Source organism: Salmo trutta, chromosome 1 (genome assembly GCF_901001165.1).
Source record: "Salmo trutta chromosome 1, fSalTru1.1, whole genome shotgun sequence".
Lineage (NCBI taxonomy): Eukaryota > Metazoa > Chordata > Actinopteri > Salmoniformes > Salmonidae > Salmo > Salmo trutta.
In genome coordinates this window covers 76,740,063-76,767,204 of record NC_042957.1, presented here as the reverse complement: position 1 = coordinate 76,767,204, position 27,142 = coordinate 76,740,063, and the positions used below count along the sequence as shown (strand labels likewise).

General features: G+C 46.1%; 1 protein-coding gene across 1 annotated transcript; it reads left to right on the top strand.

Moving 5' to 3' along the window:
* Window positions 1-21,480, top strand: LOC115208154 (heparan sulfate glucosamine 3-O-sulfotransferase 3B1). Its single transcript, XM_029776006.1, has 2 exons — window positions 1-992; window positions 19,736-21,480. The coding sequence occupies exons 1-2, from the start codon at window positions 406-408 to the stop codon at window positions 20,361-20,363; spliced, it is 1,215 nt and encodes a 404-aa protein (XP_029631866.1). The 5' UTR covers window positions 1-405; the 3' UTR covers window positions 20,364-21,480.
* The last annotated feature ends 5,662 nt before the right edge of the window (window positions 21,481-27,142 follow it).

Genomic DNA, 27,142 nt, shown 5'->3' with positions numbered 1-27,142 from the left:
CACCATAGTCTTCTAGGATTGGTCGACTCTACTGTCAATCATACGCCCCAAATCTAAACGGGATGAATGGGTTGTAGGCTGCTCATCTGTTCGCGGTAGTGCGCTCCCTCTCGCTCACACGCCTGTTGGCCAAGTGATGGGAAACAACCGCCGAGAGTGTCTTTTTACGCACAGGGCGCGGACACACCTGACCCGAGTATCTTTTCGTTTCGTTTGGAATTCCGTATGAATGGAGCTGGAAAGGAGATGCGCTCATCACTAAATAATAAGAAGTCCGTTATAAACAGCGTGTAGGCAAGTTGTGGAAATATGTCAATTTCACCAGGATTTTTGCAGTGGAAGAGGAGCAAATAACTTTAGCCAATATGAGTTTTTGGATTATGACTCGTCTCGCCCGACTGTCCTATGGAATATAGCCCAATATATCAGAACCTGCATGTTGTCTCATCATCCCCCGTGAAGAATAAACTCTTTGTTTTCTGCATCATGTTGTCCCTGTGGGTGTATATGATATATTGCTGCGTCGGATACTGTTCAACCATGCCAAGTCTGATGGTCAGTACAGCCAGCAGTAAACATTCACAACATCTCGAAAAAGTTGACCCTAACAGAACTCAACCCCGACTCCAAAACGAAGGGGACTTGGAATCCGAACACCAAGAAGACCCGTTAGATTCTTTAGATCCGTTATTCGGCGCTTCATCCAGGGACTTGTTCAATAATGAGAATGATTTGGACAGCAGAGGAGGGGAGGACTGGGATGAGATTCGAAGCGAGCAGAGGACGTTGGATAATAATGTCATGTCAAGTCTCTTCAACGAGTCAGGACCGGTGGAGAGTAAGAAGTTGCCCCAGGCGATTATCATCGGGGTGAAGAAGGGAGGCACACGGGCGCTGCTGGAGTTCCTCCGGGTGCATCCAGATATCAGAGCTGTTGGGGCCGAGCCACACTTCTTTGATCGGAACTATGACAAGGGACTGGAGTGGTACAGGTACATTTCATACACTTAATAACGTTAACTGATTAGAATACAAACGAATTATGCATATACTACTAAAATAATTCATAATTTGCCATTTAATTGAGCCCATCTATTTAATTTAATTTATTTTGTATCCATCTTCATTTCTAGACTACTATTCAGTCTATAACACATACATATGTCACAGGTTGGCTTGTCGATGAATGGGTTTCTGAGAAACACCGTTATTTTTAAAGTCACAAAGAACATCAAACAAAACCTCAAGGCTGTCAGGGGAGAATATCTCCCTTTAGAATAGTATGTTTGCTGGCCTCTATATCTCTTCACATAGCTGTTGGAGGACGAATTCATATTTAAACACGCCTCTACGATAACATGCAACACTAAGATTAGATGGACATATGGCCATTGTGCTGAGTGGAAAAAATAACCAGATTGATTAGCATGGATTTAAACACACACACACACACACACACACACACACACACACACACACACACACACACACACACACACACACACACACACACACACACACTCGCACCCACATATGCACACACACACACACACACACACACACACACACACACACACACACACACACACACACACACACTCACACCCACATATGCACACACACACACACACACACACACACACACACACACACACACACACACACACACACACACACACACACACACACACACACACACCACACACATAGAATAGAAATAGGCCTACTCCACACAATGGTAACAATTAGTTAAAGTAATCAGTGCCTGTAGCTAAGTTAAGTTAATTAAAGTAGTGACCATTCATTGTGGCTCATGTGGTTGGTGAATATAGGCCTACAGTAGTTCTGAAAAACTGTAACATGAATGTGCAGACACTATGGGTATCCAATGGAATGTGTTTATGAATGTATATCCTGTTCAAGGTGAAAATAAAACACATTTTCATTGGGCCAATAAAGCTATAATAAAGTTATAATGAAGCTAGAAGTCTCTCCTCACAGTGTGATAAGTGTGAACTGAGGAATGTATCACTCTAACAGCTGACTACCAACTAACTCAATAAAATCTAAATACCACCTTGGTGTAATAAAAGAGTCCATATAAAGTATAGTCCTGAGTCATAGGTAGAGTCCCAAATGGCACCCATAGGCTCTGGTCAAAAGAAGTGGGAATAGGGTGCCATTTGGGATGCAACCTATATTGGCCTAATAAAAGGGCCCAAATTCAATTATGCACCTTAAATGACACATAGAAACTGATTTGTTTGACAATTCCTTCTAGAGCTCAGACAAACATTCTACAGCTTCCATTCAGTTTGACTGTTCCTTCTAGAGCTCAGACAAACATTCTACAGCTTCCATTCAGTTTGACTGTTCCTTCTAGAGCTCAGACAAACATTCTACAGCTTCCATTCAGTTTGACTGTTCCTTCTAGAGCTCAGACAAACATTCTACAGCTTCCATTCAGTTTGACTGTTCCTTCTGGAGCTCAGACAAACATTATAGAGCTTCTATTCAGTTTGACTGTTCCTTCTGGAGCTCAGACAAACATTATAGAGCTTCTATTCAGTTTTTCTTCTGGAGTTTAGACCCAAACAGCACACGGTTTACTGCCAGGAGTCAACAGACTAAATCATGACATCATCCCCTAGCAGCCAGAAGCATCGTAATTCAATTGAGTGCTCCCGGTTCCAGGTATTGATTCTTAGACTGTAATTCCCTTTACGACAACACAGCTTTAACCATGCCTGATTCCCGAATAGCACCCTAGTCCAGATATAGTGCACTACTTCTGACCGGAGCTCATAGAGCTCATATCACACTATGTAGGGCATAGGGTGCCACTTGGGACACAGAAATGAGTTAATTTCAAATTCCAGGGATCCAAAGCTATAGGAACAGTGAACAGTTAGCCCAGTGTTCAACAATGTGTGGTTGTAATGATACATATCTCAGTGCATCTCAGTGAGTTCTCAGTGTTAGCTAGATAGTTTCAGGAATTCTGTGGTTTTGATTGAAGACAGAAAAACATGAGCTGGAAGACAGTAACGTCTGAATGACATCTGATGTATTTATGTTAGTTAAAGGTGAACCTGCAACAGCTCATCCTCTGGCTCAGAACTGGTATTTCTAAACACGTTCGAGCTGCAGGTTCATGACTGTGTTGGCCTACAGTAAGTATCCACAGTGGGGAAACACAGTGCAGTTGTATCTGTAGGATGTCATGAAAGAACCCTGTAGCTGATTCCCTGGAGTGGTTGTTAGGTTAATTAAAACCCCTCAGCTTGAGTTAAGCCCAGCCAGACCATTCAGACCCCAGCCAGACCATTCAGACCCCAGCCAGACCATTCAGACCCCAGCCAGACCATTCAGACCATTCAGACCCCAGCCAGACCATTCCGACCCCAGCCAGACCATTCAGACCATTCAGAACCCAGTCAGACCCCAGCCAGACCATTCAGACCCCAGTCTGACCATTCAGACCCCAGCCAGACCATTCAGACCCCAGCCAGACCATTCAGACCCCAGCCAGACCATTCAGACCATTCAGACCCCAGCCAGACCATTCAGACCATTCAGACCCCAGCCAGACCATTCAGACCCCAGTCAGACCATTCAGACCCCAGCCAGACCATTCAGACCCCAGTCAGACCATTCAGACCATTCAGACCCCAGTCAGACCATTCAGACCCCAGCCAGACCGTTTAGACCATTCAGACCCCAGCCAGACCATTCAGACCCCAGCCAGACCATTGAGACCCCAGCCAGTCCATTCAGACCCCAGCCAGTCCATTCAGACCCCAGCCAGACCAGTCAGACCATTCAGACCCCAGCCAGACCATTCAGACCCCAGCCAGACCATTCAGACCCCAGCCAGACCAGTCAGACCATTCAGACCCCAGCCAGACCATTCAGACCCCAGCCAGACCAGTCAGACCATTCAGACCCCAGTCAGACCATTCAGACCCCAGCCAGACCATTCAGACCCCAGCCAGACCAGTCAGACCATTCAGACCCCAGTCAGACCAGTCAGACCATTCAGACCCCAGTCAGACCATTCAGACCCCAGCCAGACCAGTCAGACCATTCAGACCCCAGCCAGACCATTCAGACCCCAGCCAGACCAGTCAGACCATTCAGACCCCAGCCAGACCAGTCAGACCATTCAGACCCCAGCCAGACCATTCAGACCCCAGTCAGACCAGTCAGACCATTCAGACCCCAGTCAGACCATTCAGACCCCAGCCAGACCAGTCAGACCATTCAGACCCCAGCCAGACCAGTCAGACCATTCAGACCCCAGCCAGACCATTCAGACCCCAGCCAGACCAGTCAGACCATTCAGACCCCAGTCAGACCCTTCAGACCCCAGCCAGACCATTCAGACCCCAGCCAGACCATTCAGACCCCAGCCAGACCATTCAGACCCCAGCCAGACCAGTCAGACCATTCAGACCCCAGTCAGACCATTCAGACCCCAGTCAGACCATTCAGACCCTAGCCAGACCAGTCAGACCCCAGTCAGACCATTCAGACCATTCAGACCCCAGCCAGACCAGTCAGACCCCAGCCAGACCAGTCAGACCATTCAGACCCCAGTCAGACCATTCAGACCCCAGCCAGACCAGAGCACCATGACCTCAGACAGCCAAGGAACACTACAGCCACCCCTTAATGATGCTTCTGTTCAGGGACTAGGGAGGGAGGGAGGGAGGGAGGGAGGGAGGGAGGGAGGGAGGGGAAACCCCACAGGTCTCTGTACTAATGACCATCACTAGTGACCGTCATCACCTTGGATCAACAGAATCATTTCCCTCTACTCTGTCTTTTAGTGAAGTCACAGTGGAGGGAGGGAGGGCCGAGGTCACATGGTTATCCACATACCAACCAGTAAACCTACTGTTAAAACATTCTAGATGATCAGAAAGGGTGCCAGTTATTCGGTGCTTACTTGAGCTGGCCCAACTCTTTCACCATGGAGGATAGTCCTCTTACCATGAGGTTAGTTATTTCAGTGTTGGTCCTAACTTTATCCTTGGGAGGGGATGGACAGGGAGAGGGTATGGTGTGGCTTGACTAACTCTCGTAAAGCCTCCACCACTGTCTAATTATCAGTCAGTTGCCTGGGGAGAGGAGGTGCAGGGGAGGGGAGAGAGGGGGCTGAGGAGCAGCTCTGCTGGGTGGCCTGGTCCAGGCCCGTCCCCCGTGGAGGCATTGATCTCTGCTGCCCACATCTCCACACTGTTGGTCCAACAGTGCTGTAGAAGCCCCCCACACTGCAGTCTAGAGCCACACAGAGAGGAGAGGCCATACACATAGAATAACTACAGCACACAATATGGTCGCCTTGAAAGGGGATTCTCATCTAGTCCTTCTATTTCTATGGCCAAGGCCTGGCGCAGCGGGGACTCCGGCCACAGATATAGCTAGTTGGCCACGCTTTCACAGAATATAGACATACTTACACCAAGAGGCAGAAAGACAGGATCTGCCAGACAAATTGTAGGCTGCACGCTCACTCATACAGGAGGGAGGGAGCGCGGGAGGAGGGAACTCCCAAAGGCCATGGGAATGTTTTTTTCCATTCCAACCTTCCTCCTCCTTTCTCTATAAGTCAATGTTTTATTTCCCAGTTAGACTTCTTGACTTATTCTCTTCTTGATACTATGAATTTAGAGAGGAGGACATCTGGGCACCACATGCTGCTGGAATCAAAAGGCATGAAGTGATCCTGGAAAATGGACCCATTCTGTTGAAATATGACATGAAGTGATCCTGGAAAATGGACCCATTCTGTTGAAATATGACATGAAGTGATCCTGGAAAATGGACCCATTCTGTTGAAATATGACATGAAGTGATCCTGGAAAATGAACCCATTTTGTTGAAATATGATAGTGTGGGGTTTTTCTATTCTCGTCAGTTTCCCGAGTTCCTTTTTTGTGAAACAATGATTGGTTGTATTCTAATCCTCTGCTTGCTATCTCACTGACATTGTCAGAGGATGGGAAACAGCTATTCTAACCCCAAACAGAGCTGCATGGGAGCTGGGTGGGAGCTTGGTGGGAGCTGGGTGGGAGCTGGGTGGGAGCTGGGTCGGAGCTGGGTGGGAGCTTGGTGGGAGCTGGCTGGGAGCTGGGTCGGAGCTGGGTGGGAGCTTGGTGGGAGCTGGGTGGGAGCTGGGTGGGAGCTGGGTTGGAACTGGGTTTGGGATAGTTATATATAGTGAAAGATGGGGTTGAGTCCCAAATAGCACCCCATCCCCTATATAATGCACTACGTTTGACCAGAGCTTTATAGGCCCTGGTCAAAAGTAGTGCCTTTTCTAGGAAATAGAGTGCCATTGGGGATGCAGCCAGAGAGAGGGCAGTAAATTGAAAGTGAGTCTTTAGAATCTGCAGCAGCGGTGGGGGTGTACAGCTGAAAGAGGAGCAGAGGAACCCCTGGGGTTTATATTAACCCTAGTGATAATAGAACAGGGCCATTAGAGTGAAACGTGGTTTCTCTTCACTTTACGTTGTATGCAAATGTCCCTCAGGAGCGGGGAACTGCTTTTTCAACAAACACAGCTTGAAACCTTCAGAACGTTGCCTGGGAATGGAACTCTGGGTTCTGGAACTCTGAAGCTAGCAGGATGGACAGATTGTTAACACTAAGCCTCAGTGTTCTCTATTCTGTTCTGAAAGTTGACTCTCCTCCTGAGGTTTTTCAGAGGGAGAAGTTGTATTTCCCTTCAGGTAGTTCATACAAGTCCATTTGGTTTTCTTTTTGCTGACTACAAACCCTTAGTAGTTTTTATGGACACAGGGGAATAAAATGGTTTAAGAAGCAGGAAAGCCATCCATGTAGATTCTTCCCAGCTAAATTCAATGCATCAGCATATTGATAGGCAGGAAAAGAAGAGAACATCTGTTGAGAATGAGGAAAGGGCCCAAAGGGGCGGTATAGGACTACAGTAGGTATTGAAATATGCTGACATTTGTTTCTGAACATTCCCGAAATAGTTGACTTTTAGCTGACTCAGCTATGTGAACAGTATTGGTTAAGACCTACTTTTACTTCTCCGAGTTCAATAGCTGGAAAACTAAAGTTAATCTGTCATCAAACTATTATCAATCAGGGATGGAAACTGTCATTTCAGGTGGTAAAACCCAGGGTTTATTGGAGGTCATCAGACCACAGCACTTTGTCAGACACTTAGAAGAACATGGAAACATTGCGGTTCAGTTCAGTTGTTTAGTTCTCTCCTTCTCCATCCTCCTAGAGTTGTTGTTTAGTTCTCTCCTTCTCTGTCCTCCTGGAGTTGTTAAGTTCTCTCCTTCTCTATCCTCCTGGAATTGTTTAGTTCCCTCCTTCTCTATCCTCCTGGAGTTGATGTTTAGTTCTCTCCTTCTCTATCCTCCTGGAGTTTTTCAGTTACCTCCTTCTCTATCCTCCTGGAGTTGTTTAGTTCTCTCCTTCTCTATCCTCTTATTACTGATCAGATCCTCTCGTACTGTAGACCTGTACATCTCTGATGTTATTACTGATCAGATCCTGTCAGACTGTAGACCTGTACATCTCTGATGTTATTACTGATCAGATCCTCTCAGACTGTAGACCTGTACATCTCTGATGTTATTACTGATCAGATCCTGTCAAACTGTAGACCTGTACATCTCTGATGTTATTACTGATCAGATCCTGTCAGACTGTAGACCTGTACATCTCTGATGTTATTACTGATCAGATCCTGTCAGACTGTAGACCTGTACATCTCTGATGTTATTACTGATCAGATCCTGTCAGACTGTAGACCTGTACATCTCTGATGTTATTACTGATCAGATCCTGTCAGACTGTAGACCTGTACATCTCTGATGTCATTACTGATCAGATCCTGTCAGACTGTAGACCTGTACATCTCTGATGTTATTACTGATCAGATCCTGTCAGACTGTAGACCTGTACATCTCTGATGTCATTACTGATCAGATCCTGTCAGACTGTAGACCTGTACATCCCTGCAGCAGCTAGGATAGAGCCATGAGTTGGATTACCAAAGTAATTTGTCAAACAAATCACCTAGCAGGAAACATATAATTTTGGGCAGGAAGAAGTTTCTTTTCCAGAATATTTTGTCACATTTTGCTGAACATTTATTTTGCTGACTGTATATCGCTCTGGATAAGACAGTCTGCTAAATGATCAAAATGTATAACTGTAATTTATCCATCCTTACCACCCTGACAGAGGTGTTGGTTCTGTTGGTCCGTTAACAGCAGGAAGTCAGAGAGTGATAAAACTGCTACGTGGTAGTGCAAGGCTGAAAGTGACAGATCTATGGGTGGCAAGTAGCTAACCGAAAGGTTGCTGGTTCGAATCCCCAGCCATCTAGGTAAAACATCTGTTGATGTGCCCTTGAGCAACTTAACCCTAATTGCTCCTGTAAATCTCTCTGGATGAGAGCGTCTGTTAAATGACTCAAATGTAAAACCAGAGGAGTGCATACACATTACGCCTATTCTCCGCCCTTCTCCTCTCATCTTCTCTCTAGACCTGGGCCTTCTTCCAACTGTTAATCAGGTGGCCTTGATTCCTGCTGCTGCATATTGCTGGTATGGGAAGAGTCGAGGAGTGGATAGAAAAGGAGAGGAGGAGAGCATGGGAAAGCCTTTCTCTGCATTATCTGTGTTGACAGGAATGCTGTAGAGATATTGGACATAAGAGCACAGTGAAGAAGGCACTGAGTGCACAGAGAGAGAGAGAGTGATGAGAATGTATTTTACACGGTTGATAAGAGAAAGTTCCACCGGTATCTACGGCCAAAAAAACGGCCTCATCGTTCCTTCTAAGAAGCTGTTCTCTTTCATTCATGTCTGGAACTTGTCTCACAGAAATGTTGCCAGATTATTCTGAGTGTCTGCATACCATCACCTCTTATCCAGTGTTTGGTGGTCTGAGGAGAGGAGTGGTTCCCACAGTAGTAGACCCTATAGTCCTGGTGAATCCTCCCCTCTGAGGTGGTAGATAGTAGTAGACCCTATAGTCCTGGTGAATCCTCCTCTCTGAGCTGGTAGAGAGTAGTGGACCCTATAGTCCTGGTGAATCCTCCTCTCTGAGGTGGTAGATAGTAGTAGACCCTATAGTCCTGGTGAATCCTCCCCTCTGAGCTGGTAGATAGTAGTAGACCCTATAAACCTGGTGAATCCTCCCCTCTGAGCTGGTAGATAGTAGTGGACCCTATAGTCCTGGTGAATCCTCCTCTCTGAGCTGGTAGATAGTAGTGGACCCTATAGTCCTGGTGAATCCTCCCCTCTGAGCTGGTAGAGAGTAGTGGACCCTATAGTCCTGGTGAATCCTCCCCTCTGAGCTGGTAGACAGTAGTGGACCCTATAGTCTTGGTGAATCCTCCTCTCTGAGCTGGTAGAGAGTAGTGGACCCTATAGTCCTGGTGAATCCTCCTCTCTGAGCTGGTAGATAGTAGTAGACCCTATAGTCCTGGTGAATCCTCCTCTCTGAGCTGATAGATAGTAGTGGACCCTATAGTCCTGGTGAATCCTCCTCTCTGAGCTGGTAGAGAGTAGTGGACCCTATAGTCCTGGTGAATCCTCCTCTCTGAGCTGGTAGAGAGTAGTGGACCCTATAGTCCTGGTGAATCCTCCTCTCTGAGCTGGTAGATAGTAGTGGACCCTATAGTCCTGGTGAATCCTCCTCTCTGAGCTGGTAGAGAGTAGTGGACCCTATAGTCCTGGTGAATCCAGAGTAGTGGACACTATAGTCCTGGTGAATCCTCCTCTCTGAGCTGGTAGATAGTAGTAGACCCTATAGTCCTGGTGAATCCTCCTCTCTGAGCTGGTAGAGAGTAGTGGACCCTATAGTCTTGGTGAATCCTCCTCTCTGAGCTGGTAGATAGTAGTGGACCCTATAGACCTGGTGAATCCTCCTCTCTGAGCTGGTAGAGAGTAGTGGACCCTATAGTCCTGGTGAATCCTCCTCTCTGAGCTGGTAGATAGTAGTAGACCCTATAGTCCTGGTGAATCCTCCTCTCTGAGCTGGTAGAGAGTAGTGGACCCTATAGTCCTGGTGAATCCTCCTCTCTGAGCTGGTAGATAGTAGTAGACCCTATAGTCCTGGTGAATCCTCCTCTCTGAGCTGGTAGAGAGTAGTAGACCCTATAGACCTGGTGAATCCTCCTCTCTGAGCTGGTAGAGAGTAGTGGACCCTATAGTCCTGGTGAATCCTCCTCTCTGAGCTGTTAGATAGTAGTGGACCCTATAGTCCTGGTGAATCCTCCTCTCTGAGCTGGTAGAGAGTAGTGGACCCTATAGTCCTGGTGAATCCTCCCCTCTGAGCTGGTAGAGAGTAGTGGACCCTATAGTCCTGGTGAATCCTCCCCTCTGAGCTGGTAGAGAGTAGTGGACCCTATAGTCCTGGTGAATCCTCCTCTCTGAGCTGATAGATAGTAGTAGACCCTATAGTCCTGGTGAATCCTCCTCTCTGAGCTGATAGATAGTAGTGGACCCTATAGACCTGGTGAATCCTCCTCTCTGAGCTGGTAGATAGTAGTGGACCCTATAAACCTGGTGAATCCTCCTCTCTGAGCTGGTAGAGAGTAGTGGACCCTATAGTCCTGGTGAATCCTCCCCTCTGAGCTGGTAGAGAGTAGTGGACCCTATAGTCCTGGTGAATCCTCCTCTCTGAGCTGTTAGATAGTAGTGGACCCTATAGTCCTGGTGAATCCTCCTCTCTGAGCTGGTAGAGAGTAGTGGACCCTATAGTCCTGGTGAATCCTCCCCTCTGAGCTGGTAGAGAGTAGTGGACCCTATAGTCCTGGTGAATCCTCCCCTCTGAGCTGGTAGAGAGTAGTGGACCCTATAGTCCTGGTGAATCCTCCTCTCTGAGCTGGTAGATAGTAGTGGACCCTATAGTCTTGGTGAATCCTCCTCTCTGAGCTGGTAGATAGTAGTGGACCCTATAGACCTGGTGAATCCTCCTCTCTGAGCTGGTAGAGAGTAGTGGACCCTATAGTCCTGGTGAATCCTCCTCTCTGAGCTGATAGATAGTAGTAGACCCTATAGTCCTGGTGAATCCTCCTCTCTGAGCTGATAGATAGTAGTGGACCCTATAGACCTGGTGAATCCTCCTCTCTGAGCTGGTAGATAGTAGTAGACCCTATAGTCCTGGTGAATCCTCCCCTCTGAGCTGATAGATAGTAGTGGACCCTATAGTCCTGGTGAATCCTCCCCTCTGAGCTGGTAGAGAGTAGTGGACCCTATAGTCCTGGTGAATCCTCCCCTCTGAGCTGGTAGATAGTAGTAGACCCTATAGTCCTGGTGAATCCTCCTCTCTGAGCTGGTAGAGAGTAGTAGACCCTATAGTCCTGGTGAATCCTCCTCTCTGAGCTGGTAGATAGTAGTAGACCCTATAGTCCTGGTGAATCCTCCCCTCTGAGCTGGTAGAGAGTAGTAGACCCTATAGTCCTGGTGAATCCTCCCCTCTGAGCTGGTAGAGAGTAGTAGACCCCATAGTCCTGGTGAATCCTCCTCTCTGAGCTGGTAGAGAGTAGTGGACCCTATAGTCCTGATGAATTCTGTCTGTTCAAATTCTAATCATGATTGTTGTTAATAAGTTGTTGAAAGCCAGTGCTCACCTCATTCAGATTACAATGGACCAGGTATGTAAGTAACGTTTTATTTGGATATAAATGTAGAGATAAAAGTACATGACTATACACCACACTCCTCCCCCAAGTCATCCGACAGCAACAGCCAAGCACAACAAGCTCCATACAGCCAGTCAGTCAGGGTTGTAAATTCCTACCTTTGAACCTGTTCCCTGATAGCAACAGATAACACAGACCAGCAGCTTCAAACAGCCTCTGTCTAGGAGGAGATTGGTTAATGAAGTCACCTGACAGATCAGCAGCTTCAAACAGCCTCTGTCTAGGAGGAGATTGGTTAATGAAGTCACCTGACAGACCAGCAGCTTCAAACAGCCTCTGTCTAGGAGGAGATTGGTTAATGAAGTCACCTGACAGACCAGCAGCTTCAAACAGCCTCTGTCTAGGAGGAGATTGGTTAATGAAGTCACCTGACAGACCAGCAGCTTCAAACAGCCTCTGTCTAGGAGGAGATTGGTTAATGAAGTCACCTGACAGACCAGCAGCTTCAAACAGCCTCTGTCTAGGAGGAGATTGGTTAATGAAGTCACCTGACAGACCAGCAGCTTCAAACATCCTCTGTCTAGGAGGAGATTGGTTAATGAAGTCACCTGACAGACCAGCAGCTTCAAACAGCCTCTGTCTAGGAGGAGATTGGTTAATGAAGTCACCTGACAGACCAACAGACACAACACAGCAGTTTCACAGCTCACATAGTGATTAGTGGCTGGAGCTAAGAGATATCTAGTGGTTCAGGAGGAGGAAGAGGAGGAGGAGGAGGAGGACAGGAAGGGTATGTTAAATCTCTATTGGCTGATAGAGGAAGATGCTTTGCAACCTATTGGTTCCTCCAGGCAATCTAGTTTATAAACACAGAAACAATTGTGAAAGCTTGTTACATCTGCCCCCAAGGGCACTCTTCTTCACTCATCTAGCTTGCGAAGTTGTTCACTCTCTGTCTCTCTGTTCTTCTCTCTCGCTTTCTCTTTGTCTCTATTTCCCTCTCACTCTCTTTCTTTCTCTCATCTCTATTATTTCTCTCTCTCGTTCTCATTCTCTCTCTTTCTCTCCTCTCTCTCTTACTCTCTCTTCTCTCCCTCTCAAATAAATTAAATTCAAAGGGCTTTTTTGATTTATTTGGGTGTTTGTGTAATCTGAGGTAAATATGTGTCTAATATGGTCATACGTTTGTCAGGAGGTCAGGAAGTGCTGCTCAGTTTCCACCTTGTGGGCAGTGTGCACATAGCCTGTCTTCTCTTGAGAACCAGGTCTGCCTACGGCGGCCTTTCTCAATAGCAAGGCTAAGCTCACTGAGTCTGTACATAATCAAAGCTTTCCTTCATTTTGGGTCAGTCTCAGTGGTCGGTATTCTGCCACTGTGTACTCTCTGTTTAGGGCCAAATATAATTCTATTTTGCTCTGTTTTTTTTGTTAATTCTTTCCAGTGTGTCAAGTAATTATATTTTTGTTTTCTCATGATTTGGTTGGGTCTAATTGTGTTGCTGTCCTGGGACTCTGTGGGGCCTGTTTGTGTTTGTGAACAGAGCCTCAGGACCAGCTTGCTTAAGGGACTCTTCTCCAGGTTCATATCTCTGTAGGTGATGGCTTTGTTATGGAAGGTTTGGGAATCGCTTCCTTTTAGGTGGTTGTAGAATTTAATTGCTCTTTTCTGGATTTTGATAATTAGCAGGTATCGGCCTAATTCTGCTCTGCATGCGTTATTTGGTGTTTTACATTGTACGCTGCGGATATTTTTTGGCAGAATTCTACGTGCAGAGTCTCAATTTGGTGTTTGTCACATTTTGTAAATTATTGGTCAGTGAGCGGACCCCAGACCTCACAAACGTAAGGGCAATGGGTTCTATAACTGATTCAAGTGTTTATAGACATACGCTATTTAGTGTGTCAAATTTTATGTTTCCTTTTTATGTATATTTTTTTGTGCTCTAGGGCAACGGTGTCTAGATGGAATTTGTATTTGTGGTTCTGGCAACTGGACCTTTTTTGTAACACCATTATTTTTGTCTTACTGAGATTTACTGTCAGGGCCCAGGTCTGACAGAATCTGTGCAGAATATCTAGGTGCTGCTGTAGGTCCTCCTTTGTTGAGGAAAGACGCACCAGATCATCAGCAAACAGTAGACATTTGATTTCAGATTAGTAGGTTGAGCTGCATACCTGTCTCACCCCACAGCCCTGTGGAAAGAAATGTGTGTTTTTTGCCAATTTTAACAACACTTGTTGTGTGTGTACATGGATTTTATAATGTCGTATGATTTTCCCCCAACACCGCTTTCAATCAATTTATATAGAAAGCCCTCATATCTCTCTCTCTCTCTCTCCCTCTCTTGCTCTGTCTCCGTCTCTCTCTCTCTCTCTCTCTCTCTCTCTGTCTCTGTCTCTGTCTCTGTCTCTGTCTCTGTCTCTGTCTCTCTCTCTCTCTCTCTCTCTCTCTCTCTCATATCTATCTAATGCATTATTCATCCATCTTCCATCCAGGTTTGTTTTGCTCTGGGACTAAGTGTACGTTTTGATTGGTAGTAAGTTTCTCTGTGACTCCCTCAGGGCCTTGAGAAAATGCACTCCGCTTGTGTATCCAAGAGATACGGCAGATAATTGCAGAAGTGTTGCAGTGATGCTGCTAGCTGTAGTGGTTGGTGTTTTGTTCACACCTCACACAGTAATAGGGAGAGAGGGAGATGGAACGTATGAGTGTAGTGGAGAGAGATGTATCGAGAGACTAATGGGGAAGAGGTTTTGTTGGTTTATGTGATTGCGACAGAAGGAAAGAGCAACCCTCTGTGTGTTTGAATTGGAGTAATGAGGTCTTTCCAAAAGGAGCGTTCCCCATGGGCCAAGGTCCCACCCCAAGGCTCCAGTCCGCAGTGCTCAGCTAAGGCTTTACCATGCCTGTTTCTGCAGTAGTTGGTTACACATGTTCAGAAGGAGATCAGCAAATACCTTATTTGTGACAAAGTAGTAGTTTAGTAGAATTTAGAACTGTGTTATTCATTGTTAAAAAATATAGTAATAACTCTACTTATGAGACATGTACTATCAACCAACTCCTAATGTTAGTGACTGTAATAAAGTAGTGTTAGATATATACTATCAACCAACTCCTAATGTTAGTGACTGTAATAAAGTAGTCTTAGATATATACTACCAACCAACTCCTAATGTTAATGACTGTACTAAAGTAGTGATAGATATATACTATCAACCAACTCCTAATATTAGTGACTGTAATAAAGTAGTCTTAGATATGTACTATCAACCAACTCCTAATATTAGTGACTGTAATAAAGTAGTGATAGATATATACTACCAACCAACTCCTAATGTTAGTGACTGTACTAAAGTAGTGATAGATATATACTATCAACCAACTCCTAATATTAGTGACTGTAATAAAGTAGTCTTAGATATGTACTATCAACCAACTCCTAATGTTAGTGACTGTACTAAAGTAGTGATAGATATATACTATCAACCAACTCCTAATGTTAGTGACTGTACTAAAGTAGTGATAGATATATACTATCAACCAACTCCTAATGTTAGTGACTGTAATAAAGTAGTGTTAGATATATACTATCAACCAACTCCTAATATTAGTGACTGTAATAAAGTAGTCTTAGATATGTACTATCAACCAACTCCTAATATTAGTGACTGTAATAAAGTAGTGATAGATATATACTACCAACCAACTCCTAATGTTAGTGACTGTACTAAAGTAGTGATAGATATATACTATCAACCAACTCCTAATATTAGTGACTGTAATAAAGTAGTCTTAGATATGTACTACCAACCAACTCCTAATGTTAGTGACTGTACTAAAGTAGTGATAGATATATACAACCAACCAACTCCTAATGTTAGTGACTGTACTAAAGTAGTGATAGATATATACTACCAACCAACTCCTAATGTTAGTGACTGTACTAAAGTAGTGATAGATATATACTACCAACCAACCAACTCCTAATGTTAGTGACTGTACTAAAGTAGTGATAGATATATACTACCAACCAACCAACTCCTAATGTTAATGACTGTACTAAAGTAGTGATAGATATATACTACCAACCAACCAACTCCTAATGTTAATGACTGTACTAAAGTAGTGTTAGATTATACTACCAACCAACCAACTCCTAATGTTAATGACTGTACTAAAGTAGTGTTAGATATATACTACCAACCAACTCCTAATGTTAGTGACTGTACTAAAGTAGTGTTAGATCTGTACTACCAACCAACTCCTAATGTTAATGACTGTACTAAAGTAGTGATAGATATATACTACCAACCAACCAACTCCTAATGTTAGTGACTGTACTAAAGTAGTGATAGATATATACTACCAACCAACTCCTAATGTTAGTGACTGTACTAAAGTAGTGATAGATATATACTACCAACCAACTCCTAATGTTAGTGACTGCACTAAAGTAGTCATAGATATATACTACCAACCAACTCCTAATGTTAGTGACTGTACTAAAGTAGTGATAGATATATACTACCAACCAACCAACTCCTAATGTTAGTGACTGTACTAAAGTAGTGATAGATATATACTACCAACCAACTCCTAATGTTAGTGACTGTACTAAAGTAGTGATAGATATATACTACCAACCAACCAACTCCTAATGTTAGTGACTGTACTAAAGTAGTGATAGATATATACTACCAACCAACCAACTCCTAATGTTAATGACTGTACTAAAGTAGTTATAGATATATACTATCAACCAACACCTAATGTTAGTGACTGTACTAAAGTAGTGATAGATATATACTACCAACCAACCAACTCCTAATGTTAATGACTGTACTAAAGTAGTTATAGATATATACTACCAACCAACTCCTAATGTTAATGACTGTACTAAAGTAGTGATAGATATATACTACCAACCAACCAACTCCTAATGTTAATGACTGTACTAAAGTAGTTATAGATATATACTATCAACCAACACCTAATGTTAGTGACTGTACTAAAGTAGTGATAGATATATACTACCAACCAACTCCTAATGTGAGTGACTGTACTAAAGTAGTTATAGATATATACTACCAGCCAACTCCTAATGTTAGTGACTGTACTAAAGTAGTGATAGATATATACTACCAACCAACACCTAATGTTAGTGACTGTACTAAAGTAGTGATAGATATATATTACCAACCAACCAACTCCTAATGTTAGTGACTGTACTAAAGTAGTGTTAGATATATACTACCAACCAACTCCTAATGTTAGTGACTGTACTAAAGTAGTGATAGATATAAACTACCAACCAACTCCTAATGTTAGTGACTGTACTAAAGTAGTTATAGATATATACTACCAGCCAACTCCTAATGTTAGTGACTGTACTAAAGTAGTGTTAGATATATACTACCAACCAACTCCTAATGTTAGTGACTGTACTAAAGTAGTGTTAGATTATACTACCAACCAACTCCTAATGTTAGTGACTGTACTAAAGTAGTGATAGATATATACTACCAACCAACCAACTCCTAATGTTAGTGACTGTACTAAAGTAGTGATAGATATATACTACCAACCAACCAACTCCTAATGTTAATGACTGTACTAAAGTAGTGTTAGATTATACTACCAACCAACTCCTAATGTTAGTGACTGTACTAAAGTAGTGATAGATATATACTACCAACCAACCAACTCCTAATGTTAGTGACTGTACTAAAGTAGTGATAGATATATACTACCAACCAACCAACTCCTAATGTTAGTGACTGTACTAAAGTAGTGTTAGATCTGTACTACCAACCAACTCCTAATGTTTGTGACTGTGCTAAACTAGCGTTATCTAATTGTCTTCCTCTTTTCTCCACTACCCTCCCTCCTTACCTCCCTTCCCTCCTCCCCTCCCTCCTCCCCTCCCTCCTACACTCCCTCCTCCCCTCCCTCCAACCCTCCCTACTCCCTTACCCCTCTATGTCTCTAAGCACTAGTCTACTACCCCTCTAACTCACTAAGCACTAGTCTACTAGCGCTATCTCCCTCCCTCCTTTCCTATCCTTCTAATACACTACAAGGACTACTACCCCTAATGCCTATGTGTTTAGGCTTAGTCGAAATCTCTGGTGGCCCACTTTAGCCATTACCCAAAGCCCTGGTCATTACCCTGGTCTGGGGCTGCAGTTAACTGGCTAATTTATTATCTAAAAGAGTCAGGTCAACTCAATAAGAGGGGGCATCATGGGACTGGACAGACAGACAGACAGACAGACAGACAGACAGACAGACAGACAGACAGACAGACAGACAGACAGACAGACAGACAGACAGACAGACAGACAGACAGACAGACAGACAGACAGACAGACAGACAGACTAACAGTTTTGACCTTTATATTATAATGAATAAGATTACATGGACAGGGGGATCTGATCCTAGATCAGCATTCCTATTCCACAACGCTTGATCCTTTATGTCTCCATGAGTAATCTGACCTGAATGCGTAGTCTGACTACTCCTGAAATAATAGTCTGGCTGCCGCATGGTCCCAGGCTGTAACTCCTGAACTATAGCCTGGCTGCTGCATGGTCCCAGGCTGTAACTCCTGAAATAATAGTCTGGCTGCTGCATGCTCCCAGGCTGTAACTCCTAAACTATAGCCTGGCTGCTGCATGGTCCCAGGATGTAACTCCTGAACTATAGCCTGGCTGCTGCATGCTCCCAGGCTGTAACTCCTAAACTAAAGCCTGGCTGTTGCATGGTCCCAGGCTGTAACTCCTGAAATAATAGCCTGGCTGCTGCATGGTCCCAGGCTGTAACTCCTGAAATAATAGCCTGGCTGCTGCATGGTCCCAGAATGTAACTCCTAAACTATAGCCTGGCTGCTGCATGGTCCCAGGCTGTAACTCCTGAACTATAGCCTGGCTGCTGCATGGTCCCAGGCTGTAACTCCTGAACTATAGCCTGGCTGCTGCATGGTCCCAGGCTGTAACTCCTAAACTAAAGCCTGGCTGCTGCATGGTCCCAGAATGTAACTCCTGAACTATAGCCTGGCTGCTGCATGGTCCCAGGCTGTAACTCCTGAACTATAGACTGGCTGCTGCATGGTCCCAGAATGTAACTCCTGAACTATAGCCTGGCTGCTGCATGGTCCCAGGCTGTAACTCCTGAACTATAGCCTGGCTGCTGCATGGTCCCAGGCTGTAACTCCTGAACTATAGACTGGCTGCTGCATGGTCCCAGAATGTAACTCCTGAACTATAGCCTGGCTGCTGCATGGTCCCAGGCTGTAACTCCTGAACTATAGCCTGGCTGCTGCATGGTCCCAGGCTGTAACTCCTGAACCACACAGTGCTCTATGTGCCTTAGCCCAATACTAACCTCTCCATCTCCCCATCTCTCCATCTCTCCATCTCTCCATCTCACCACCTCTCCATCTCCCCATCTCCCCATCTCCCCATCTCTCCATCTCTCCACCTCTCCATCTCACCACCTCTCCATCTCCCCATCTCTCCATCTCACCACCTCTCCATCTCCCCATCTCTCCATCTCTCCATGTCTCCACCTCTCCACCTCTCCACCTCTCTATCCCTCCACCTCTCCACCTCTCCACCTCTCTACCTATCCACCTCTCCACGTCACCACCTCTCTACCTCTCCATCTCTCTATCCCTCCACCTCTCCACCTCTCTATCCCTCCACCTCTCCACCTCTCTATCCCTCCACCTCTCCACCTCTCTATCCCTCCACCTCTCCACATCTCCACCTCTCCACATCTCCACCTCTCCACCTCTCCACATCGCCACCTCTCCATCTCTCCACCTCTCACCTCTCTACCTCTCCACCTCTCTATCTCTCCATGTCACCACATCTCCACGTCTCCACATCTCCACCTCTCCACCTCTCTATCCCTCCACCTCTCCACCTCTCCACGTCACCATGTCTCCACTTCTCCATGTCACCACATCTCCACATCTCCACCTCTCCATCTCTCCTCTCCATCTCTCCATCTCATGTAGTGCTTCACAGTCCTGTCTTTATCCTGTGTGTATAATAACAAACCTCTCCATCTCTCCTCTCCTTAGAGACCGTATGCCTGAGACCCAGGAGGGTCAGATCACCATGGAGAAGACCCCCAGCTACTACGTCACTAAAGACGTCCCCGCCCGTATCCACACCATGTCCCCAGACACCAGGCTGATTGTGGTGGTCCGAGACCCCGTTACCAGGGCCATCTCAGACTACACTCAGACCCGCTCCAAGAAACCTGACATCCCATCCTTTGAGAGCCTCGCCTTCAAGAACAGGACTACGGGTCTCATCGATACGTCCTGGAGCGCCGTCCAGATCGGGATGTATGCCAAGCACCTACAACGCTGGCTGCAGTACTTCCCCAAGGACCAGCTCCTCTTCATCAGCGGGGAGAGGTTGATCTCCGACCCAGCCGGGGAGATGACACGCGTACAGGACTTCCTGGGGCTCAGGAGGGTGGTCGGTCACAAACACTTTCACTTCAACCCAGCCAAGGGCTTCCCCTGTCTGAAGAGGCCGGAGGTGAATAGTAAACCTCACTGTCTGGGGAAGACCAAAGGAAGGATTCATCCTAATATTGACCCTGAGGTGGTGCAGAGGCTGAGGGAGTTTTATCAACCTTTCAACAGGAGGTTTTATCAGATGACGGGACATGACTTTGGATGGGGTTCATGGAGCTGAGCGACGGAGACATTGAGTGAATCCGAAATGGAACCCTATTCCCTATGTAGTGCACTACCCTGGTCAATAGTAGTGCACTATAATATAGGACAAAATGGCACCCTCTTCCCTATGTAGTGCACTACCCTGGTCAATAGTAGTGCATTATTGAGGTTGTTGTACACTAATCTGCACAAATGTAGTGCACTATTGAGGTATTATGGTGCCCTTTCAGACAGAGATGTTGTGTTTTTCTTTGAGGGGTTTTAGGTTGTAATTGTAACATTTAGGAGATATTGTTATACTGTGTATATAAGGCAGCGTGTGTAAAAAGTACAGAAGTCTATTTTATGATAATTTATTTCTAGGATATTAGGAACTCACTGAGCTGCCTATCCATGTTTGTTGACGATCATCACACATCTTTACATTCCTGTTTTTAAAATCTTCATTTGAAGGGCATTTTGTAATCTTGAAATTACCTCAGAAAAATACATGTACAGGAATTGTGGAAATGAAAATATAACAGCACAATCCTGTTACGGGTAGCAGCACTCGACCAGCAGGGTTAGGCTAGAGCTATTGTTTCCCTTTATATACATGCAATGACTTTATAATGCTGCTTTAGCTCAATCTCCCTACCTTTACCACGTTGGTTTTTAACATGGCTGTACGAATACCACACCATTTCAGCAAAAATTGTTCAATTTCAAAGGTTGGTAGAATGAGGATGTAGAAATATTGTACCGACCAGAGAATTAGTGTTGGGTCATTGAACACGAAGACATCTCTCTAGCCTCTTCTTTAAAAGATGTTCAAAACCACTCAAGGAGTCCAAAACAACCCATCATTTACCTCCTTAAGATCAGCCTGACCTCCAGAGGCCTGTGGGCCCACTTCATCCATCAGATCAATATATACAACCCCAGCTGATCCAGTCAGGCTGCGTCCCATATGACTCCCTGCTCCCTTAATCGTTCACTACTTATGACCACGACCCATGGGGCATTTAGGGAACAGGGAACCATTTGGGATGCCCTCCCAGTGTCACTATGACAGCTATATCAATACAGTAATAACTCATCATCACATCAATTACACGTGAGTGATGTCACATTAAAGCTGAGTGATGTCACAGTGCTGTCTGGACTCTCCTGCTATAAAACAAGGATCCGTCAAAAGGTTCATTGGAGTCAACGTATGTTGGGACCTTGTGACCACTACACATTAACGTAATGATCTGGGTTTTATGTTCCAGATTCAAGGCTCTTCTGAAGGGGCAAGCTATTTAGGAAGCTTTACATTACTGTCATAGTCATTAGCACCCCTCCTAGTTCCTCTGCTTGCCGAAGCCAGTTGACCGACCTAAACGATCTTTAAATGTGCAGTCTTTTTGATGAGATGCCGTCACCTTTTCATGTTTGTAATCCATACTTTGCTAGCAGTGAGGTTTGCTTGTGTAATGATACGATGACTCTATTCTGGGATGATGAGCTGACCATGATACAGTATAATGTTATTATCACAGTCCTCTGTAGTCCTGCTAGGTAAAGTTAACAGGACTGCTGTTGGATCAGATGTTATCATCACAGCTCTCTGTAGTCCTGTTAGGTAAAGTTAACAGGACTGCTGTTGGATCAGATGTTATCATCACAGCCCTCTGTGGTCCTGTTAGGTAAAGTTAACAGGACTGCTGTTGGATCAGATGTTATCATCACAGTCCTCTGTAGTCCTGTTAGGTAAAGTTAACAGGACTGCTGTTGGATCAGATGTTATCATCACAGCCCTCTGTAGTCCTGTTAGGTAAAGTTAAAGGACTGCTGTTGGATCAGATGTTATCATCACAGTCCTCTGTGGTCCTGTTAGGTAAAGTTAAAGGACTGCTGTTGGATCAGACCGCATTTATTGGGAACTCAGTTTGGTGCATTGTTGTGTTATTGCTGTTGAAAGGGAAATTCAAAGGCTGCGATTCAATCCGATCGCGCGTTGCAGTGCTGTCACAAAATCCTTTGTGCTGTTGAAAGGAGGACCAAGGCGCAGCAGGTATGTGAATACTGTAACGATCGTCGTGCATGAAGGAAGAAGTGGACCAAGGCGCAGCTGGGAGCGAACACATGTTATTTATTTCAGACTGAAATAACACGGTCAAAACAGAGAATAAACGTATCGCTACTGCTCAAACAAAAAGAGACAACAACCCACAAACATCGTGGGGGGAAAGGAACTTAAATGTGATTCCCAATCAGACATAACTAGCGACAACTGTCTAATTGGAAATCACCCCGAGCCCAACATAGAAATAAACCACAAAGAAAGGCTATAACAAAACATAGAAAATAAACCATAGAAATACCACACCCTGACCAAAATAGCAGAGTTCCCCTGGTCAGGGCGTGACAGTACCCCCCCTCCAACGGTGCGTACTCCCGGCGCACCAACCTAAAGTCTATTAGGGGGGGGACCCGGGTGGGCGCCTCACCCTCAGTGGAGGCTCTGGCCCCGGGCGTGTTTCTCCCCCTGCCTCCACCCTAGCCCTACACCTCTGGCCCGGACTGGACCACGGTGGAGCGGCATGCTCAGGCTCCGGAGCGGAGCCGCCGACCGGAACAGGACTGGTCACCGGTGGACCGGACACAGGCCGTGCCGGACTGTGGACACGCGCCGTGGGCCTGGTGCGGGGAACAGGGACGGGCCGGACAGGACCGGGGACACGCACCACCAACCTGGTGCGGGGAGCAGGGACGGGCCGGACTGGCCTGGGGACACGCACCACCAACCTGGTGCGGGGAGCAGGGACGGGCCGGACTGGCCTGGGGACACGCACCACCGGCTTGGTGCGGGGACCCGGGATGGGCCGGATAGGACTGTGGACACGCACCACTAACCTGGTGCGGGGAGCAGGAATGGGCCGGACAGGACTGGGGACACGCACCACTAACTTGGTGCAGTGAGTAGGGATGGGCCGGACAGGACTGGGGACACGCAACACTAACTTGGTGCGGGGAGCAGGGATGGGCCGGACAGGACTGGGGACACGCACCACTAACCTGGTGCGGGGAGCAGGGATGGGCCGGACAGGACTGGGGACACGCACCACTAACCTGGTGCGGGGAGCAGGGATGGGCCGGACAGGACTGGGGACACGCACCACTGGCTTGGTGCGGGGAGCAGGGATGGGCCGGACAGGACTGGGGACACGCACCACTGGCTTGGTGCGGGGAGCAGGGATGGGCCGGACAGGACTGGGGACACGCACCACTAACCTGGTGCGGGGAGCAGGAATGGGCCGGACAGGACTGGGGACACGCACCACTAACTTGGTGCGGGGAGCAGGGATGGACCGGACAGGACTGTGGACACGCACCACTAACTTGGTGCGGGGAGCAGGGACGGGCCGGACAGGACTGGGGACACGCACCACTAACCTGGTGCGGGGAGCAGGGACGGGCCGGACTGGACTGTGGACACGCACCACATTCGCCCGGCAAGGGTGAGGTGCTGGCACAGGACGTGCTGGACCGTGACCGCACACCGGCAACACAGTGCGCATAAGCGGCGCCGGATATCCTGGACCGAGGAGACGCACTGGAGGTCTGGAGTGCACAGCTGACATCACCCGTTCTGGCTCAACGCCCACCTTAGCCTGGCAAGTGTGGAGCACTGGCACAGAACGCACTGGGCTGTGCAGCCGTACCGGAGACACAGTGCGCGTCCTCGGCGCAGGGTACATCGGGCTGAGAAGGGGCACCGGAGGCCAGGAGCGCTGAGCCGGCACAACACGTCCTCGCTGAACACTCCCCCTATCCCGGCAAATGTGGGGCGCTGGCACAGAGCGCACTGGGCTGTGCAGGCGCACTGGCGATACCGTGCGCACCTCTGCCACCCAAGGCTCTTCCTCCACGCTGTCCCTATGCAGGTCCTCCAGGACCTGCCACATCTCTGCCTCCTCCTTCGCCGTTATCCCCCACGAGAGCAGTGGTCTGGGCTCTTCCTCTGCCCTTCCGGACCACCCCATTAGCCCCCCCCAATAATTTTCTTGGGGGTGTTTTCCGGGCCTCCTCGACCGCCGCCTGCGACTCCTTCCACCGGCTGGCATCACCTCCTCGACCTGGGAATCCTTCCGCCAGGGTCCTTTCCCCGACATGATCTCCTCCCAGGTCCAGAACTCCTTCCCCTCGTGAGCCCATCTCTCGCGCTCCTTATCCTCCCGCTGCTTGGTCCTGGTTCGGTGGGTTGTTCTGTAACGATCGTCGTGCATGAAGGAAGAAGTGGACCAAGGCGCAGCTGGGAGCGAACACATGTTATTTATTTCAGACTGAAATAACACGGTCAAAACAGAGAATAAACGTATCGCTACTGCTCAAACAAAAAGAGACAACAACCCACAAACATCGTGGGGGGAAAGGAACTTAAATGTGATTCCCAATCAGACATAACTAGCGACAGCTGTCTGATTGGAAATCACCCCGAGCCCAACATAGAAATAAACCACAAAGAAAGGCTATAACAAAACATAGAAAATAAAACATAGAAATACCACACCCTGACCAAAATAGCAGAGTTCCCCTGGTCAGGGCGTGACAAATACTCATATTTTAATTTCAAAAAAGGAGTAAAGCATCCACTGAAAAAAAACAATAAACACAACAGGGACAGTCTTACAGGCATACAAAAAACGCAGTGCAAGAACAACCACCCACAACCCCCAGTGACAAACATACTCCTACATATATGACTCCCAATCAGGAACAACGATCCCCAGCTGTTCCTGATCAGGAGTCACAAGACACAGAGAACATTCAAACACACACACACAAGACTGCCACATCCTGACCCCCAAAATACTACAACAGCTCCATCTGCTGGTCAGGACGTGACAAGTGCGCTTGACATTTAAAAGTAATTTCCAGCGGAGCGACATGTGCAGCGTTTACCTTTGAATGTCACCTCTGCGAAAGCGGGAACATTACCTCTGTGATAGTGTGCAGTGCTGTAACGAGCCTTGAATTGAATTGTGACCAACGTCTTGCTATTCAGGGCTCACAATTCCTTTCTCCTAAGTCTGTGTATGGGTGAGTTTTATTCATCCCTATACAGAGAGATACGCCAATGACAGTGTTTCTACCCATGAAATATGATGATAATGTATTGATAAAAATCTGTATACGTACATAAACAAATCCAACTATTTTGCTGTATTGTTTCCATTTTGCAACGATGTAATTGAGGCCGTTGTGAGTAAAATAGCGTTATTGTTGTTATTTCTTTGAAGTAAGGAATATATCTATTTTACCAAAACCAAATGATCCTCTGAGTGTCACATTGTCATAAAACGACACTACACCTTTGACATGTGTTATAACTACATTATAAACAAATGATACAGTCTTATAACCAGCTTATGACCAGCTTATAAAGCCCCTGTCATTTCTCCTCATTGTCTTCAGTGACTCTACGTCATTGGAGGCCTAGCACCGAGCACAGTGGTACCAGAGGGGTTGTCTAACGCTTCCTGAACCTCATTAGCCAGACAGGTTAAAGAGCGCAGTTAGCATTACTGTTAGTGTTAGCGACTCAATGGAACACTACCATGCTTGTCGCCATGGTCACTGTACCATTTGTCAGGTCCCTCTCTAAGCAGGAGAAAAGACAGATGATCAAAACACTGCCATTTCTCTGGGACCCTGATATTTGATAACACCTGACACTGTAAAGAAGGAGAGCCTGATATTTGATAACACCTGACACTGTAAAGAAGGAGAGCCTGATATTTGATAACACCTGACACTGTAAAGAAGGAGAGCCTGATATTTGATAACACCTGACACTGTAAAGGAGAGCCTGATATTTGATAACACCTGACACTGTAAAGAAGGAGAGCCTGATATTTGATAACACCTGACACTGTAAAGGAGAGCCTGATATTTGATAACACCTGACACTGTAAAGAAGGAGAGCCTGATATTTGATAACACCTGACACTGTAAAGGAGAGCCTGATATTTGATAACACCTGACACTGTAAAGAAGGAGAGCCTGATATTTGATAACACCTGACACTGTAAAGAAGGAGAGCCTGATATTTGATAACACCTGACACTGTAAAGAAGGAGAGCCTGATATTTGATAACACCTGACACTGTAAAGAAGGAGAGCCTGATATTTGATAACACCTGACACTGTAAAGAAGGAGAGCCTGATATTTGATAACACCTGACACTGTAAAGAAGTAACGTCAGGTCAACATGATTGTTCAGTTGTTCGATCAGTCATTTTTTCGTATTACCTGTGAATGGGTTTGTGTTGGAGTGAATTGAACATGTACTAGTACCTGTATGTAAGTGTGCTAGTACATGTATGGATGAGTGCGGTATATATATAATACCTGTATGGATGAGTTTATTATATATATATAATACCTGTATGAACGAGTACAATACAGTATGTGTATGTATATATATATATACAGTATCTGTATGGATGAGTACAGTATATATATAATACCTGTATGGATGTGGACAGCATATATATATTGTACCTGTATGGATGAGTACAGTATATATATAGCATATGTATGGATGTTAGTTGAGGTAAACACCAGTTCAGTTCCTCTCACACAACCGTGTGTGTGTGTGTGTGCGTGCGTGTGTGTGCGTGTGTGTGTGTGTATGTGTGCATATGTGTGTGTGAGTGAGTGAGTGAGAGTGACTGATTGGAGGGGTTATGTGTGTGTATAATTGCTGTACTCCCAGCTGAGAAACTGTTGTTAACATACATCCCTTCAGGCTGTTGTTCGAAGGG